Source organism: Ctenopharyngodon idella, chromosome 16 (genome assembly GCF_019924925.1).
Source record: "Ctenopharyngodon idella isolate HZGC_01 chromosome 16, HZGC01, whole genome shotgun sequence".
Classification (NCBI taxonomy): domain Eukaryota; kingdom Metazoa; phylum Chordata; class Actinopteri; order Cypriniformes; family Xenocyprididae; genus Ctenopharyngodon; species Ctenopharyngodon idella.
Window position 1 is genome coordinate 32666816 of NC_067235.1, and position 16417 is coordinate 32683232.

General features: G+C 35.6%; 1 protein-coding gene and 1 long non-coding RNA gene across 14 annotated transcripts in view; one reads left to right on the forward strand and one right to left on the reverse strand.

The window, feature by feature from the left end:
* Positions 1–16417, forward strand: part of LOC127497138 (leukocyte elastase inhibitor-like) — a 173760-nt gene that overhangs the window by 127946 nt on the left and 29397 nt on the right. For 4 of the 13 annotated variants that reach the window (XM_051865348.1, XM_051865370.1, XM_051865365.1 and 1 more), the window contains 3 exons: positions 10511–10653; positions 10744–10911; positions 11006–16041. In XM_051865348.1, the coding sequence (XP_051721308.1) occupies positions 10511–10653; positions 10744–10911; positions 11006–11410 (716 nt within the window). In that variant the 3' untranslated portion in view covers positions 11411–16041. Of the gene's footprint in view, positions 1–4868; positions 5087–9114; positions 9292–9954; positions 10135–10220; positions 10339–10510; positions 10654–10743; positions 10912–11005; positions 16042–16417 lie in introns of those variants that run through there. The other 9 variants (XM_051865367.1, XM_051865364.1, XM_051865366.1 and 6 more) reach the window with 6 other exon arrangements.
* LOC127497147 (uncharacterized) overlaps positions 1–16417 on the reverse strand; it is a 44106-nt gene that overhangs the window by 18686 nt on the left and 9003 nt on the right. The gene's annotated exons all lie outside the window — the stretch shown is intronic.

The window sequence follows — 16417 nt, forward strand, 5'->3', positions numbered from 1 at the left end:
TTATGCGCAGAAATGATCACTGCCAGATGCATTTTTTTTTTTATATTAATTAAAAACAATGGTACAACCTGAATTCCGGAAATGTTGGGACGTTTTTTAAATTTGAATAAAATGAAAACTAAAAAGACTTTCAAATCACATGAGCCTATATTTTATTCACAATAGAACATAAATAACAAATTTTTAAACTGAGAAATTTTACAAAATTATGCACAAAATGAGCTCATTTCAAATTTGATGCCTGCTACAGGTCTCAAAATAGTTGGGACAGGGGCATGTTTACTATGGTGTAGCATCTCCTCTTGTTTTCCAAACAGTTTGAAGACATCTGGGCATCGAGGTTACGAGTTTCTAGAGTTCTTGTCTGATATAGGTTTCCAGCTGCTGAAGAGTTCGTGGTCGTCATTGACGTATTTTTCATTTAAAGATGCACCAAATTTTCTCTATAGGTGAAAGATCTGGACTGCAGGCAGGTCAATTCAGCACCCGGGCTCTTCTACGACGAACCCATGCTGTTGTAATAGTTGCAGTATGTGGTTTTGCATTGTCCTGCTGAAATACACAAGGCCTTCCCTGAAATAGACGTCATCTGGAGGGGAGCATATGTTGCTCTAAAACCTTTATATACCTTTCAGCATTCATAGTGCCTTCCAAAACATGCAAGCTGCCCATACCGTATGCACTTATGCACCCCATACCATCAGAGATGCTGGCTTTTGAACTGAACTCTGATAACACGCTGGAAGGTTTCCCTCCTCTTTAGCCCGGAGGACACAGCATCAGTGATTTCCACCAAGAATGTCAAATTTGGACTCATCTGACCATAGAACACCTTTCCACTTTGAAACAGTCCATTTTAAATGAGCCTTGGCCCACAGGACACGACGGCGCTTCTAGACCATGTTCACATATGGCCTCCTTTTTGCATGATAGAGCTTTAGTTGGCATCTGCAGATGGCACGGCGGATTGTGTTTTCCGACAGTGGTTTCTGGAAGTATTCCTGGGCCCATTTAGTAATGTCATTGACACAATCATGCCGATGAGTGATGCAGTGTCATCTGAGGGACCGAAGACCACGGGCATCCAATAAAGGTCTTCGGCCTTGTCCCTTACGCACAGAGATTTCTCCAGTTTCTCTGAATCTTTTGATGATGTTATGCACTGTAGATTATGAGATTTGCAAATCCTTTGCAATCTGACATTGAGGAACATTGTTTTTAAAGTATTCCACAATCTTTTTACGCACTCTTTCACAGCTCTGCCCATCTTTACTTCTGAGAGACTCTGCCTTGCTAAGACACCCCTTTTATAGCTAATCATGTTACAGACCTGATATCAATTAAAAGTTGCTAGATGTTCTCCCAGCTGAATCTTTTCAAAATGTCTTGCTTTTTCAGCTATTTGTTGCCCCCGTCCCAACTTTCTTGAGACCTGTAGCAGGCATCAAATTTGAAATGAGCCCATTAATTGGCCGACTAACTGATGGCATACAGAACGGTATACCCTTGTCAAAAAATCCTATTGGAATTTCAGTTTATCCTGTAGGATCTTATTGGATTCTTAGAATCCTATTGAACATTCAGATTTATTTTAATGGAATTTCACTATGTCCTTTACAATCTTACTTAGAATCTTATTGGACATTGTGTTTTTATTTAACGGAATTTTACTTTGTCCTGTGATATTTTTTTACTCTATTAATTGACCCTTCGCTGGGAGTTTGATTGACAAGCGATTTAACCAATCATAACGCCGAATCCACCATTTTGTCCGACAAAGCAGTCAGGAGTTAGAAGATTAACCTCAGTGGACTTAAAGTTGAAAAATGGTGTGTACTGATGTCTTTCCGCTTTTTAAACAACATTCCTTCTCATATTCATTCATGTTTATTTGATGCTATGAATTAACTAGAGAGAGAGAGAGAAAAAACATGCTGTAAACATCTAAATCTGTATTGTAAAATAATTTAACACAAAGTTTTAAACAGCTGAACAGTTGTGCTGACAATAAAATGTTTACACAAGGTAATTACAATTTCTATTAATAAATACAATTTCTAGGTAATTAAAATAATTTGTACAGTATTTTCCTTATTATCAGTACCATTATTATTATCAGTATTATCATTTTCATTTAAATTGAGAACTTATATACATTTTATAGATGGAATTTGCAGTTGCAGTAACAACATGCAAAATCACATCAGTTGTTTGGTTGTAATGCAACATAGCATGTTTTTTTGAAGCTTATGTGCACAAACTTGCAGACAATTTCCAGAGGTTTCACAATCATTACTGTTGCATTTGGCACCATTTCTTTTATGTGGGAAGGAGAGCCTTCAGACACAAAACCAGCAGTTGCAGTTTGTAAAAGCTGAACTTGGATCAGTGGATTGTTTTTGTGATCATGTATGATATTTACAATTGACTCAATCTTTCCAATGCAACCATTTCTTAGTTGAACTGTTAAACTGTTGTGTTTGTACTCCTTTCCATATTTCTCTGTAGTTAACAGTTGTCCATTTACAATGGCTCTGTCATATATCTCTGCAGAGTACTCATCTTCTTCACAAAGATCACAGACTGGGAGCATTAGGACCTTACCCTTGTGAACTAGGACTTTTTCCTCGAGAACATCCCAACAAAACAAGACCTTCCAGCTTCTGTGCCTTGGCAACAAGAGGATAAACACCTAGCCAGTCACCCTATTTTGTCCACCCTATTTGAGACATCTGCGCTAGTCATTGTTTGTTTAAGTAGTTTTGGAATTGACTGAAGTATACTGAATCTAAATGGAATCCTGTACAGGTTTCTTATTGGAATCCTTTAGGATATTTTGACAAGGGATTTTCTCTGCTAACTAAATTTCCAAAGCAAATAAAGTCACAGAACCGTTGAGCGACTGACTCGCAGTAAGGCAACAGAGTTGTTTCATTCCTGAATGAATAAGAGTCTTTGAACGACCCATTAATATAGATGATTCAATGACCAATTAATATAGATAGCCACTTGATTTTATTCCTGAATGAATCAGCGTTTTGAACAAATCGACAAATGAATAAATGACTCCTTCCTTAACACAATGACTTACCGCCACCTAGTGGTGATATTACTTTCATAATCATTTCATCTTGTCATTTCATATTTCTGAATAAAAATGTTTAAAATATTAATCTCATTATATTATACAGTTGTAATTAATGTGTAAATGTATTTACTGTAAGTAGCTACATCTGAAAGCATCATGCATTTTGGTTGATTTAATTGATAACAGCCTATAGTATCATATTATTCTAATTTATTTGACTAAATTTAAGAATTTAACATTATAGATAGCATACATATTTAATAAGATTAATAAAGAAATTCTATATAAAGGTAATATGTCCCATATGGGAAAGTTAATTTCTGACACTGGTAGATGGCATAAATATGAAAACCCTTCATCTCTGGTTTATTGTACAAAGTCTTATTTCAGGATTCCATTCATATAACTCAAACATGTTCACCTTAAATCATTATGCCGAATTCATATTTGCAGATTCACACTGGGCTTCACTACCAGATCTCTGTCTGAGTCGTGCAGCATTGCCACACAGATTTTGATAGGTGGTCAGCAATAATAAAACAGACAATGTACCAAAAGTGTTGGCTATTAGGTAGTTGTGAGTGCAGGTGCTTAGTATATTATTATATCTGAGATAAACTAGTATAATGATAATATTTCTGAGATAAAGTTGCCGAATTTATGGACACACAGAAGAAAGCCTTGTCTCAAGCCATTCGTTTGTCTAGCTGTTTGATGAGAAAGAGATTAAATGTAACTGTTAGTTGCAATAAACGTTGCAATCCATCGCAGCGAAGGACTATTATTATTCTGCTGCGCTGAACCAAAGAGCTTAGAACCCAAGAGGCGACACTTTGATACTTTTTGGGTAACAGCCACTAGATCGCGCTCCGGTAGCGCGGCCGCCATTATGGGGTGAAAATACTAACGGGACCATAGAATCCTTCACATCTTACGCACCCAAAATCGGCGAATTTCACTGCCAAATCAGAAGCGCAATAGAACAGTTTTTTAAATTAAGTCACCAGTAAATTGTATGGCTCCCACAGAAAATGTTGTATTGTTTTATATATGTTTTATTTCATCAGTTATGGAATCCAACCTATCATCCATCTAAGGTAACGTAGTTAGCCTACTTTATTGAGTATTTCCATTTTATGCAACTTTACACATTTATTAATAGTAAATTGACCATTAATAAATTTAAGATCATCATGTTTGCAGCGAGCAATATATTTTTGACCCAGTGGAGTAATAGTAATAATATCTAGGTCTGAATTGAAATAGGCTATATTGTACGTTTTAATGGATCACGCTATAACATAATGATCTTATAATACATGATGCATTGCTGTCCGTTATCGCATAATTCACACTTTTGGACACTTTAACGGACATTAGACAACACTGCAAAATCAAGCTGTTATATTCATATATTTATTGTCCAACATTCCCAAATTTCTGATGCATGTCCTTAATTTAATTTCATATGTTGGTAATAATTCAGTGTTTATAAGCCTTTTAAAGAATTTTAACCCAAACTAACTGGGTTTCTAGAGAGCAAAGGTTTTTGAAAAAAGTGGAAGACTTAGGCTAAACACAAAGTGTGTAAAATAAACTGTTAAAAGGATTCGATTATCACTAGTGATAGTATTTTATTCTGTGTTGTCACCATTCAGGTTGGATTTCAGCTTTAATGTGCGTTTTTTTTTTTAACAAAGCAGCTGATATTGCCATAGAAACTAGTGGGCTGCCGACTCGCTTTCACCCCAAAATGGCGGAAACGCAGGGCTGCTGCTGGGCGCCGGTGTTGCAATGAAACGTTCTATTAAGTGTCGCTTCTTGTTAGTGTATATTCTTTGGCTGAACTGCGGAAGTTTAGTTTCACAAAAGGGCTGGATTTGGTTTAGAGGGTGGGCTCTTTAGGGCGAGGCAACCTTTATTAGAATGACACTCAGCAGATCATTCATTCAACTTCGACACACGGGGAAACTTCATCGTTCCTGCTGAATACTCGAGGTAATGCTTTTATTCAACCCTTAACCAGTCCCTCCGGGATTTCGCGATCGCTGAATTTATCGCAAAATCAAGTAAACTCCGCAGTAATCGGAGGATCTTGCATTTTTTTTTCCTAATTTCCGCAGATTTTGGGTCATCGCAACATGCATTTAGTCAAGTCAATTGAGCTGCGTAGCTCGGACCAACAACAGACAGCGCGTCGCGACTGGAGTTGAGAGCAGCGGGTCCATCTCGATCACAAAACAACATTTCACGTGCGCTGAGAAGAAACCGCTTGAATTCACCGCAGAATTAATTTCGTCGCTGTGAAATCTTGTGAGAAGCGTTCACATTCGTCGCAGAATTCTCTATTAAACCACCGATATCAGATCTAACGGTGCCGCTGTGGACACTGATCTGATATTTGATCTGATATCTGTGGTTTAACAGAGAATTCTGCGACGAATTTAATCTAAATGCTTCTTACAAGATTTCACAGCGATGTTATTAATTCTGCAGTGAATTCAAGCGGTTTCTTGTGTAATCTGGAAACCATGGGTAAACATTGTGACACTAATAAACAGAAATAACTTGTGGCAGAAATGGTCTAATGTTTTCGAGTGCTTCACACAACTTTTCCCAGCACTTCAAAGCTTTAAATATTGCCCAGTTTAAATGTTATTTTTAATGTGATGTCCAAAACATTATTTGTTCATCCTTCATACTTTGTCCCCATTTGTAAAACTAAAGGTTTCACGATGTAGGACAGCAAACACTTATTTAGAAATAAAAAAGAATAAATTACCACTGTAGTAGATGCTGCAGAGGAGCACTTATTTCCACACCCTAGTATATATTTTTAATATTTATTAATAATTAAAAAAAAAAAAGTTAATATCTGCATCTCAACTCAAGCTCAGTGCTTTTCTGTCAGTCCTCACAGCACTGCCAAATCAGGCGCTGGTGCCACCTTAGAACTTAAAGGGTTAGTTCACCCAAAAATGAAGACCCTGTCTGTCATTAATTACTCACCCTCATGTGGTTCCACACCCGTAAGACATTCATTCATCTTCAGAACACAAATTAAGATATTTTTGATAAAATCCGATGGCTCAGTGAGGCCTGGATTGACAGCAAGATAATTAACACTTTCAGATGCCCAGAAAGCTACTAAAGACATATTTAAAACAGTCCATGTGACTACAGTGTGACTAACCTTAATGTTACGAAGCGACAAGAATATTTTTTGTGTGCCAAAAAAAAATAATAATAAAATAAAAATAACGACTTTATTCAACAATATACGGAAGCCCTAAACGGCCATGGATTATTTTTTTCTATCTTGTTTTGTCGTGATCACGAGATAACAAAAGTTGTTTTCTCTCATCTCGACATAAAAGTTCTTTTTACAGTGATTGATTCTGAAACACACTGTACCCGGATTCTACTGTTGCTATAGTAACGAACACAACTTTCACGCGCATCTGATCGACGGATAAATCATGCGCTCTTATATCTTGTGGATATTTCAGCAAAATGTTTACTTCACTTAATAATAAAGTTTACAATAAATAAATACATATAGGCTAATCAATCACTGTTCAATAAATGTACGCTAAACATTTTATTTGTGTAATTAACATGTTTAATGATCAACAGAGCATTCAACATCTCAAGCGCAGCCAGAGTACCTTCAGAAAGATGCCAGATTATTCTATAATTCTATAAATTATTCGATTAAACCCACTTTATTTTCCTCATTCGTTTGAAATAAAATTATATTACATAATGTGTTTGTTATTTTTATTCGTCATGTAGGATAAGCTGTGATATCATTAAACTGTCTTCCTCCAGTTTCCATTAAAAAGAGGTGCAATACTCCAGATTTCCAAAAAACAAAACTTTAATCCAGTGGATATAGGCTAAAACAATCTTGGGATGCTGTTTGAGAAGAGTGTTTATGTATGTGTGTTGTTTCCAACAAAGAAATGTAGAAAATAGGTTACACACTATCACTGAATTAAATGACATAAGGCTATAAATCATGTTTCTTATCAATATACATTGAGTGAGTGAAACGAACACTGAAACTGCGATGATTAAAATGGCGTCTTAAAGATACACGATAAGGTGCAAACAGAATACTATAATGTGACATCAAAATTAGTTTTAATAAGCAGTAAGTTTAGTATCACACCGAACTATTGCGGTCGTGAAACTGTGGTGAGTCCAGCACTAGTCAGAACGATAACAGATACACTTTCAAGCAAAATAATCATATTCAAGCATTTAACAGTTAAGTTAATTACTTAACGCACACAATACTGCACAAAATAAAGCGATCACGAAGACTCTGTCTGTCCGAAACTCGTACAATCTGGGCCAATATGAACTAATACAGTAAAGTGGAAATTTACCGCACATCATCAGTTATATTTGGTAATATACTGACACCTGTTGGCACATTTGTGTAATTTACAGCAGAGATTAAGTCGTGATCACGAGAAAACAACTTTTGTTATCTCGAGATCACGAGAAAATAAGTCGTGATCACGACAAAACAAGATAGAAAAAAATAATAATCCATGGCCGTTTAGGGCTTCCGTAACAATATCTAGTGATGGGTGATTTCAAAACACTGCTTCATGAAGCTTCGCAGCTTTATGAATCTTTTGTTTTGAATCAGTGGTTCGGAGCACGTATCAAACTGCAAAAGTCACGTGATTTCAGTAAATGAGGCTTCGTTACGTCATAGGTGTTTTGAAACGTTTCGAAATTTCAATGTTTCACCACTGGGGGCGATGATCTCTGTGAAACCATGAAAACATGCTGTAAATATTGCTGCAAATTTTGAGAAAAGCTGCCGCAAATTCAGTCATTTTATGCCGCAAAAATCAGAAAAAAATCTCGCGAAATCCTGGAAGGACTGCTTAACTGTCACCGTCCTGCTAACAGGACACTTGGTGCTGTTTTTATTTATTGCCCTTTTTTTAACACATATTTAGTAATCATCATAAATTAGATATCATTCGAAAGCTTAAAAACTCAGGATTTTGAAACTGGACACTGCGTTACCATGGAAACAGTACTTCAAATCCTTTTTTCGGGCTCCTCCCCTTAGTGAGCACTGTCATGTTTTATATTACAAAATTTATTTCAACTAATTTATGGTCAAAACTTTTCTAATCTTGGCAAAACATGTTTCGTCGGAAGGGTCTGAATCTCAAGCTTCCATATTTGCCATCTATTTTGTGATAGAAGTGATATTTGGACGGAAATGTATTAATTTGTTACAGAAGAACGCATCAAAAAAATTCCAATGGAATGTGGATGACACCCGATGGCTATTTTTGGTACAACTCCTAAACAAAATCTCATGAGAACTACAATTTGTGTAATATATCAACTTCAAATTTGAAACACAACTTGGTTAGACATATGGCTTTGATTTTATATCAATTTTGAAGTAAAAATATTTTGTAAAATATATATTTTATATAAAATAAAATATTAATACAGTACATTTAAACTTCTATAACTTTTTCATACTTTCATTTTTTGAAGTGCTTTCAAAAAATCGGCAATAATCTGCTGAGTGTCTTCTTTAAAACAAGACCAAACTTGTATACTTATAAACTTATATAGTCTATATTTCAAAGCATTCTTGAATTACAACAATTTAAGTTTGGATTGTGCATTTTCATGTTTATGCTCAAAAAGGGGGGTGACAGTTAAGGGGTTAACTCCTCTGTTCCTTAGAAATACTTTAATACAATTTACTTAGTAAAAGCAGGTCTAATAGAACAGATTTTCAGTTCTGTATGTGAAAATGATGCAAACTGTTAAACTACTGTTCTGATTTTAACAAACTGATGTCATATAAGAGATAAAGCATTGATTGACTGTTTCTAGGACAAGCATGTGATGTTGTTTACATAGGAAATGACAAATGAACTGAGCAGTGCTGTGTTTGGGATTTAAACAAAAAACCTCCTGAAATTTTTTCACTTTGTTATGCTGATCATATCTCTCTCTCTCCTGCTTTCTAGCTTGTGAAAATGGAGGCTTTGTCAGCAGCAAACACTCAGTTCTCCCTCAACCTGTTCAAGAAGATCAGTGGAGGAAACGCATCAGGAAATGTGTTCTACTCTCCTGTCAGCATCTCCTCGGCTCTGGCCATGGTGTCGCTCGGTGCAAGAGGAAACACAGCAGCTCAGATGAGTCAGGTGATCTCACACAATCTACTTTTAAAAGAAGGTGATGGGAAAGTAGACTGAGAGAGAAAGACCAGGAAGTGATGCAAGCCTTTGCACAACGAGTGCATGCTTTGAGTGACAGCTCACACAAAAATCTTTTTTTTTTTTTTTTTACATTATTTATTTACATTATTGACAGCTAAAATCTGTTTACACTGAATGCAACAAACCGACCATTGCAAAGCACTTGAACTACATCAGAAATAGAACGGGGAATCCGTTTACTGTCGGGAATTTGTTGTGTCGCACCGCATCCAGTGTAGACAATCAAACTGATTATAATGGGTTCCATCGCATCGCGCCGCGCCACTCGCGTCCGGTGTATACACGGTGTAAAAGTGATTATATTCCATGTTGCTATATTTCCAAGAACTTAACGTTCAACAAAATGCAACATTAAACTGCAAAGCAAGTGCTTTCAAAAACGGGAAATTGTGTTCCCTGAATGAGACCCAGTCTGTGTAAATTGAGTTCCAGCACAGTAAAGTGCCAACTATCAATCACTCTTTCAACTCTTTTCTGGTGCATTTTTTTATTCTAATGGGTATTTGAGTAGTGCTTTTACACTATATGTTGAAGTTATCAGAATAGTGAGGCTATCTTTATTAATTCTATCATAATAATGCTGTGCAGGTCCTGGGCTTTAACAATCCTCCCAAACCTGATGCAGCGACTTCAGGACCTCATCACTCAGTGGACCAAATTCATTCCAGCTTCCACAAGTTTATGAGTGAGCTGAACAAACCAGGAGTCCCGTATGTGTTGAGTGTTGCCAACCGCCTCTACGGAGAGCAATCCTACCAGTTTGTTGAGGTAAGACTCAGTTTATTCACTGGAGGTTCTGGAAATGTTCTCAGCTCTAATATCATTTGCACCTCAATCGATTTGATGTATTACAGAAATTCCTCAATGACGCAAAAAGATACTATGAAGCCGGACTGGAGAAGGTGGACTTCAAGACCAAATCAGAGGCTGCTCGTGTCAACATCAACAAATGGGTGGAGAAAAAAACACAAGGTGAAATCCATCATAAGCTTATTCTGAATATTAAACTTTAGGTTCAGCAAAAATGTCTTTTCAAGGACCGTGTTTGGCTTCATGGGTTCTTGAGTTGAGCTATACAGTACAAATATCAAACTGATCAATTCAAATCACTGCTTAAAGTGGATAATTTCCATTTGTATTTTAGAGAAGATCAAGGACTTGGTGCCACAGGGAGCCGTTGATGCGATGACGAGACTGGTCTTGGTGAACGCCATCTACTTCAAGGGAAACTGGGAGAAGAAATTCCCAAAAGACGCCACTAGAGACGGGCAGTTTAAGATGAACAAGGTTGAGATTTCATGCTCTTTTTAAAAAATATTTTTAACAGTCATGATGAAGTCTGAGGGGTTATAAAGTGTTTCCATTGATGTTTGGCAGAATCAAACTAAACCAGTGAAAATGATGTATCAGGAGTCAGAGTTTCCTCTGGCCTTCATCCCAGAGATGAACAGTCAGGTTCTGGAGCTGCCATATGTCGGGAAGAATCTCAGTATGTTGATCATCCTTCCTAACGAGATGGAAGACGACACCACTGGCCTTCAGAAGGTGATGTGAATGTTTTATTAGCCAGCCGTGACCAGCCAGATGTTTACCAGTAATACAGTTTTCATTGTGACTGAACTACTCTTTTATTATCCAGCTTGAAAAGGCACTGACCTACGAGAAGCTCATGGAGTGGACCAAACCAGAAGTCATGCATCAAAAAGAAGTTCAAGTATCTCTGCCCAAATTCAAGATGGAGGAAAAATACGACATGAAGAGTCTTCTGATCAGCATGGGAATGGAGGATGTTTTTGACACGCAGAAGGTGAATCTTTCAGGCATGTCCTCCAATAACGACCTGGTGCTGTCGAAGGTGATTCATAAAGCCTTTGTTGAAGTAAACGAGGAAGGAACCGAAGCGGCTGCAGCCACCGGCACCATCATGGTGACATGTTGTTTGCGCGTCCCGCAAGTCTTCAACGCAGACCATCCATTCCTTTTCTTCATCCGACACAATCCAACCAAGAGCATTTTGTTTTATGGACGCTTCTGCTCTCCATGAGCGAGTCCTGCTGCATGAGACTCTTCCTGCTAGTTTAGGTGGAGATCTGGTGCGAATGAGGAGGAGAGACTCTGGACAACTACTACAAAATCAACCTGTCATCTTTTGGTTTAAGAAACATTTATATATGCCAACAGTATCAGTACCTATTGCAATTTACTGGAGAAAAACTTCTTAAATTAATAGTATTAAATTTTACATGGTACTAAAATTATTTTGCATTAAACAGAAATGAATCCTACAAGTATAAGTTGACCTGCATTATAGTTATTTGAAATACATTAATTCCTAATCATTTTAGATAATGGTTATTATCGTTAACTAAAACTAAAACCATAAAAATGTTATTTGAAATAATAATTTTCATTCAGTTTAAGTTGAAGTACTCAAAAAATTAAAACTGAATAAAATAAAATGAAAAATGAAAAATATATAGACAATGTACACAACAAAATTATGAAGACTTTAAAATGAAAATTAAAACAAAATTTAATGAAAAAGGAAATCTAATTGAAAATATTAACAAAAACTATAATAGTATATCAATGATACTAAAATGGACATTTTTCTCTCTTTACATGCACATGCTGGACAATATATTCAACATAAATGAAACAAATCTTTACAATTAAAACTGAATTTTTTTTTAATTTTTTTGAACCTGCTGTTACAAATAAACTGTGCTCTGGTGCCTGAGCATGTTGTAAGTCGAAACTCAATGAAAACTGGTTTCTAAAAAAAAAAAAAAAAAATAGAAAAAAAGTTATTTTTATGAATGTCACATCAGGTTGTATATTGTAATATAGTCTATATATATTGTACTGAAATAAACTGTATTTTACTGCACTTTCTTCATCTGGATGAGTTCAGACTGGGGAACATAACTTTATAGTCTGTAGTTTATGAAATATCTTGCTTTTTTTTTTTTTTTTCACAAGAAAGTAAACACTTAAAATATTGCCAAAAATTACAACCCGAATTCTAGAAATGTTGGGACGTTTTTTTAAATTTGAATAAAATGAAAACTAAAAGACTTTCAAATCATGAGCCAATATTTTATTCACGATAGAACATAGATAACATAAATGTTTTAATGGAGAAATTTTACAATTTTATGCACAAAATGAGCTAATTTCAAATTTGATGCCTGCTACAGGTCTCAAAATAGTTGGGACGGGGGCATGTTTACCATGGTGTAGCATCTCCTCTTCTTTTCAAAACAGTGTGAAGACGTCTGGGCATCGAGGTTATGAGTTTCTGGAGTTTTGGTGTTGGAATTTGGTTCCATTCTTGCCTGATATAGGTTTCCAGCTGCTGAAGAGTTCGTGGTCGTCTTTGACGTATTTTTCGGTTAATGATGCGCCAAATGTTCTCTATAGGTGAAAGATCTGGGCCCGTATGTATAAAACTTCTCAGAAATGCTCTTAAGAATAGTCTTAAGTTTTGACTTAAGTGTCAAAAAATCCTTAGTAAAGAGTAGGACTTTTGTAAGAGTAAGATACTTTTATAAAGAAGCTAAAAGCAACTTTTAGTAAAGTCTAAGACTGATTCTTAAGTGTTGTGAACTAAGGACTACAATGATGTCAACTCAAAATGGCCGCCCTCAACCTCTGAATCAGCCAATAGCGAGTCTGCAAGGGTGAAGTCACAGCAGCACAACACCAATAATTTAATGTTATTATTTAAAAAAATCATTTAAAAAGACATTGAAACGTTTTAATATTTTAATTTATTTTTAAAAATTGCATTGCACAAAACTATCACAAATTAGTATTGATGGTGTGGAATCTTTTTCTATTGATATACGTCTCCTCATTTACAATTGGAGCAATGATGTGAACACGAGTTCATCATCGGCTCCAACATCTCCAGAGAAGCCCACTATCAACATAAAAGTGGCTTGCTTTTGCCGCATGGTTTGATGGTCAGTTGGAAAGTCGATGAACTGCCATAGAGTAGTGGCCAAATGTGATGTCCATCCATATGAAAATTGACATCTTCAACCTTAAAGGGTTAGTTCACCCAAAAATGAAAATAATGTCATTTATTACTCATACTTATGCTGTTCCACACCCGTAAGACTTTCGTTAAACCTGGAACACAAATTAAGATATTTTTGTTGAAATCCGATGGCTCAGTGATAGCCAACAATGACATTTCCTCTCTCAAGATCCATTAATGTACTAAAAACATATTTAAATCAGTTCATGTGAGTACAGTGGTTCAATATTAATAATATAAAGCGACGAGAATATTTTTGGTGCGCCAAAAAAAAAAAAAAAAATAACGACTTAGTGATGGCCGATTTCAAAACACTGTTTTATGAAGCTTCGGAGCGTTATGAATCGGCGTGTCGAATCAGCAGTTCGGAGCGCCAAAGTCACATGATTTCAGCAGTTTAAAATCATTAGTAAATAACTGAGTGAAATTTTCTGTATGTATTTACTTTAACAGAGTCATTTAAGATTCTTATTCTGGACAAGATACAAAGAATGTAGAAATAATTATGTTGAATTAATCTGTTCAACGTTTTGTTTTTTGTATGCTACTTATATATAGCATCTTATGTCCTCCATAACTTTAAGTAGCATATACTGACCGTTCTTGGCATTGAGTGTACAAGAGTAAAAAGCAAGCTTTCAGTTGTCAGATGCTTTTATCTGACGTGATTTACAGTATTACAGTTAAACTGGAGCGACCTGATGTTAAGTACACAACCCACACCATGTTTTATGGGGACTTTCCATAGACATAAATTTTTATACTGTACAAACTGTATATTCTGTCTCCTAACCCTATACCCATCACAGAAAACTTTCAGCATTTTTACATTTTCAAAAAACATCATTCTGTATGATTTATAAGCTGTTTTCCTCATGAGGACCAAAAATTGTCCCTGCAAGGGCAAAGATTTCTGGTATTGCTATCCTTGGGGGACATTTTGTCCCAATAACGTCGGGAATACCTAAACCACACACACACACACAAAGTCCATATTAAGTATCGATATTTCTAGTTGTTCTGAGCTCTAAAATATTTAATCGGCTAGATGCTGGTCTTTGTAAGTACAATAGCGTATCTAAAAAAATGTTTTAAAAATATTCAGTTACCACGAACGACTGCAAAACTACTGCCGGAAATTAATTTGCCAAATGTGTCGGAAAACTGTAAAAGCCAAAACCTGAAAAATCTTTTATCTTGGTTTCAATTTAAACAGTATATTTTGCACAAACCCAAAGACAGTGCAACACTCCGATCACATCAGCCCTACTGATGATGGTGAAAGCATGTGTTCACACTTACATGCCCAAACCTCACAGTCACTCCCAGTTACTCCCAGTTCTGACTTAGTTACTTCAAAACCATTCGTATGTACAACGTCGGCCTGATGGTAAATGAACACGAACAACACAAATATAAAACATATTTTCGCTAGGGTTGGGCGATGTCCCCTAAATTGGCAGTTGACGATGTTTACAATAAAACATTCGTTATTTTACTTTATTACTTTATTTTTTTTATTTCCCAACTAATGACTCATCCGGGCTTTCCAATAGGTTGCACGTGAGGGGGGAAAAAAGTAGCTTCCTTCCACTTAAGAAGAGTTGTGCACTTTTTATTTTAATATATCTCTTTACATAAACACTATTTTCTACTTAAAACCTATAATTTCGTTATTTTACTTTATTACTTTATTTTATTTCCCAACTAATGACTCATCCGGGCTTTCCAACAGGTTGCACATAAGGGAAAAAAAGTAGCTTTCTTCCACTTAAAAAGAGTTGTGCACTTTTTATTTTAATGTATCTCTAAACCTTAAAATGAAAATTAAAACAAAATTTAATGAAAAAGGAAATCTAATTGAAAATATTAACAAAAACTATAATAGTATATCAATGATACTAAAATATCAGCTGGATGTTTTTTATTGAAATGATGTGCATTCGACATTGTGAAGATTTACACTTTCATTTGGGCATTATAATTTCTATAACTAGTGCTGCAGTCACTCTAAACCTCACAACATTCAGCTGAGAAATAAAAGATGTGTTTACATCAAAGTAATGGATATTTTTCTCTCTTTACATGCACATGCTGGACAGTATATTCAACATAAATGAAACAAATCTTTACAATTATTCAATAAAATCTGTTTTTTTTTTTTTTTATTTGTATTGTAATTTAATAGAACCTGCTGTTACAAATAAACTGTGGTCAAACTGACTGAGCATGTTGTAAGTCGAAACTCAAAGAAATTGGTTTCTGTGAAAAAAAATTTTTAATTAGAAAAAAAAGTTATTTCATTGTATGTTGTAATATAGCCTATATGTATATTGTATTGAAATAAAGTGTATTTTAGTGCACTGTTTTTCACCTGGGTGAGTTCAGACTGGGAAACATAACTTTATAGTCTGTTGTTTATGAAAAATCTTGAAGGGGTTGAGTTATTTATCACGGGGTTTTTGCGCCCTCTTCAGGAGAGAGCAGTGCAGCTCCGTCAAATTGGTGCATGTCTTCAGTAAAATACAGGTTTGTGTACATTTTATTTTACCTATGAATTAGTTATTGTTCTGTATATTGTTTAATTTTATACAAAGCAACATAAAGGAGTGCGACGTGAGTCACCTAAACGAGTGTCGTGTCTGTCTTTTCGTGTGATGGAAACGCCTGAAGCTTGCATAAAATTTTATGATTTTATTCAGAAAGATATAGAATATAAATACTTAGGATGTTAAAATATGTTAAAATATAACTGTTCAGATTATTTATGGACACGTTATGGAGTCAGTCACAGCATTTTTCGGCTACGAGTGAAACGCAGGCGACGGTCTGAAGTTATCAGTTCCCCCGCCGAATGCGAGTCACGAGATCCAGCGCCATTACGGTGGAAACAGGACAACAGAGACTGGTCAATTACACTTGAATTACTTCTAAATGTTTACTTTTTACTTCTAATATTTGTTAACCGAGCTTTAATATAGGCAATATGTATTAAAACGCAAATAA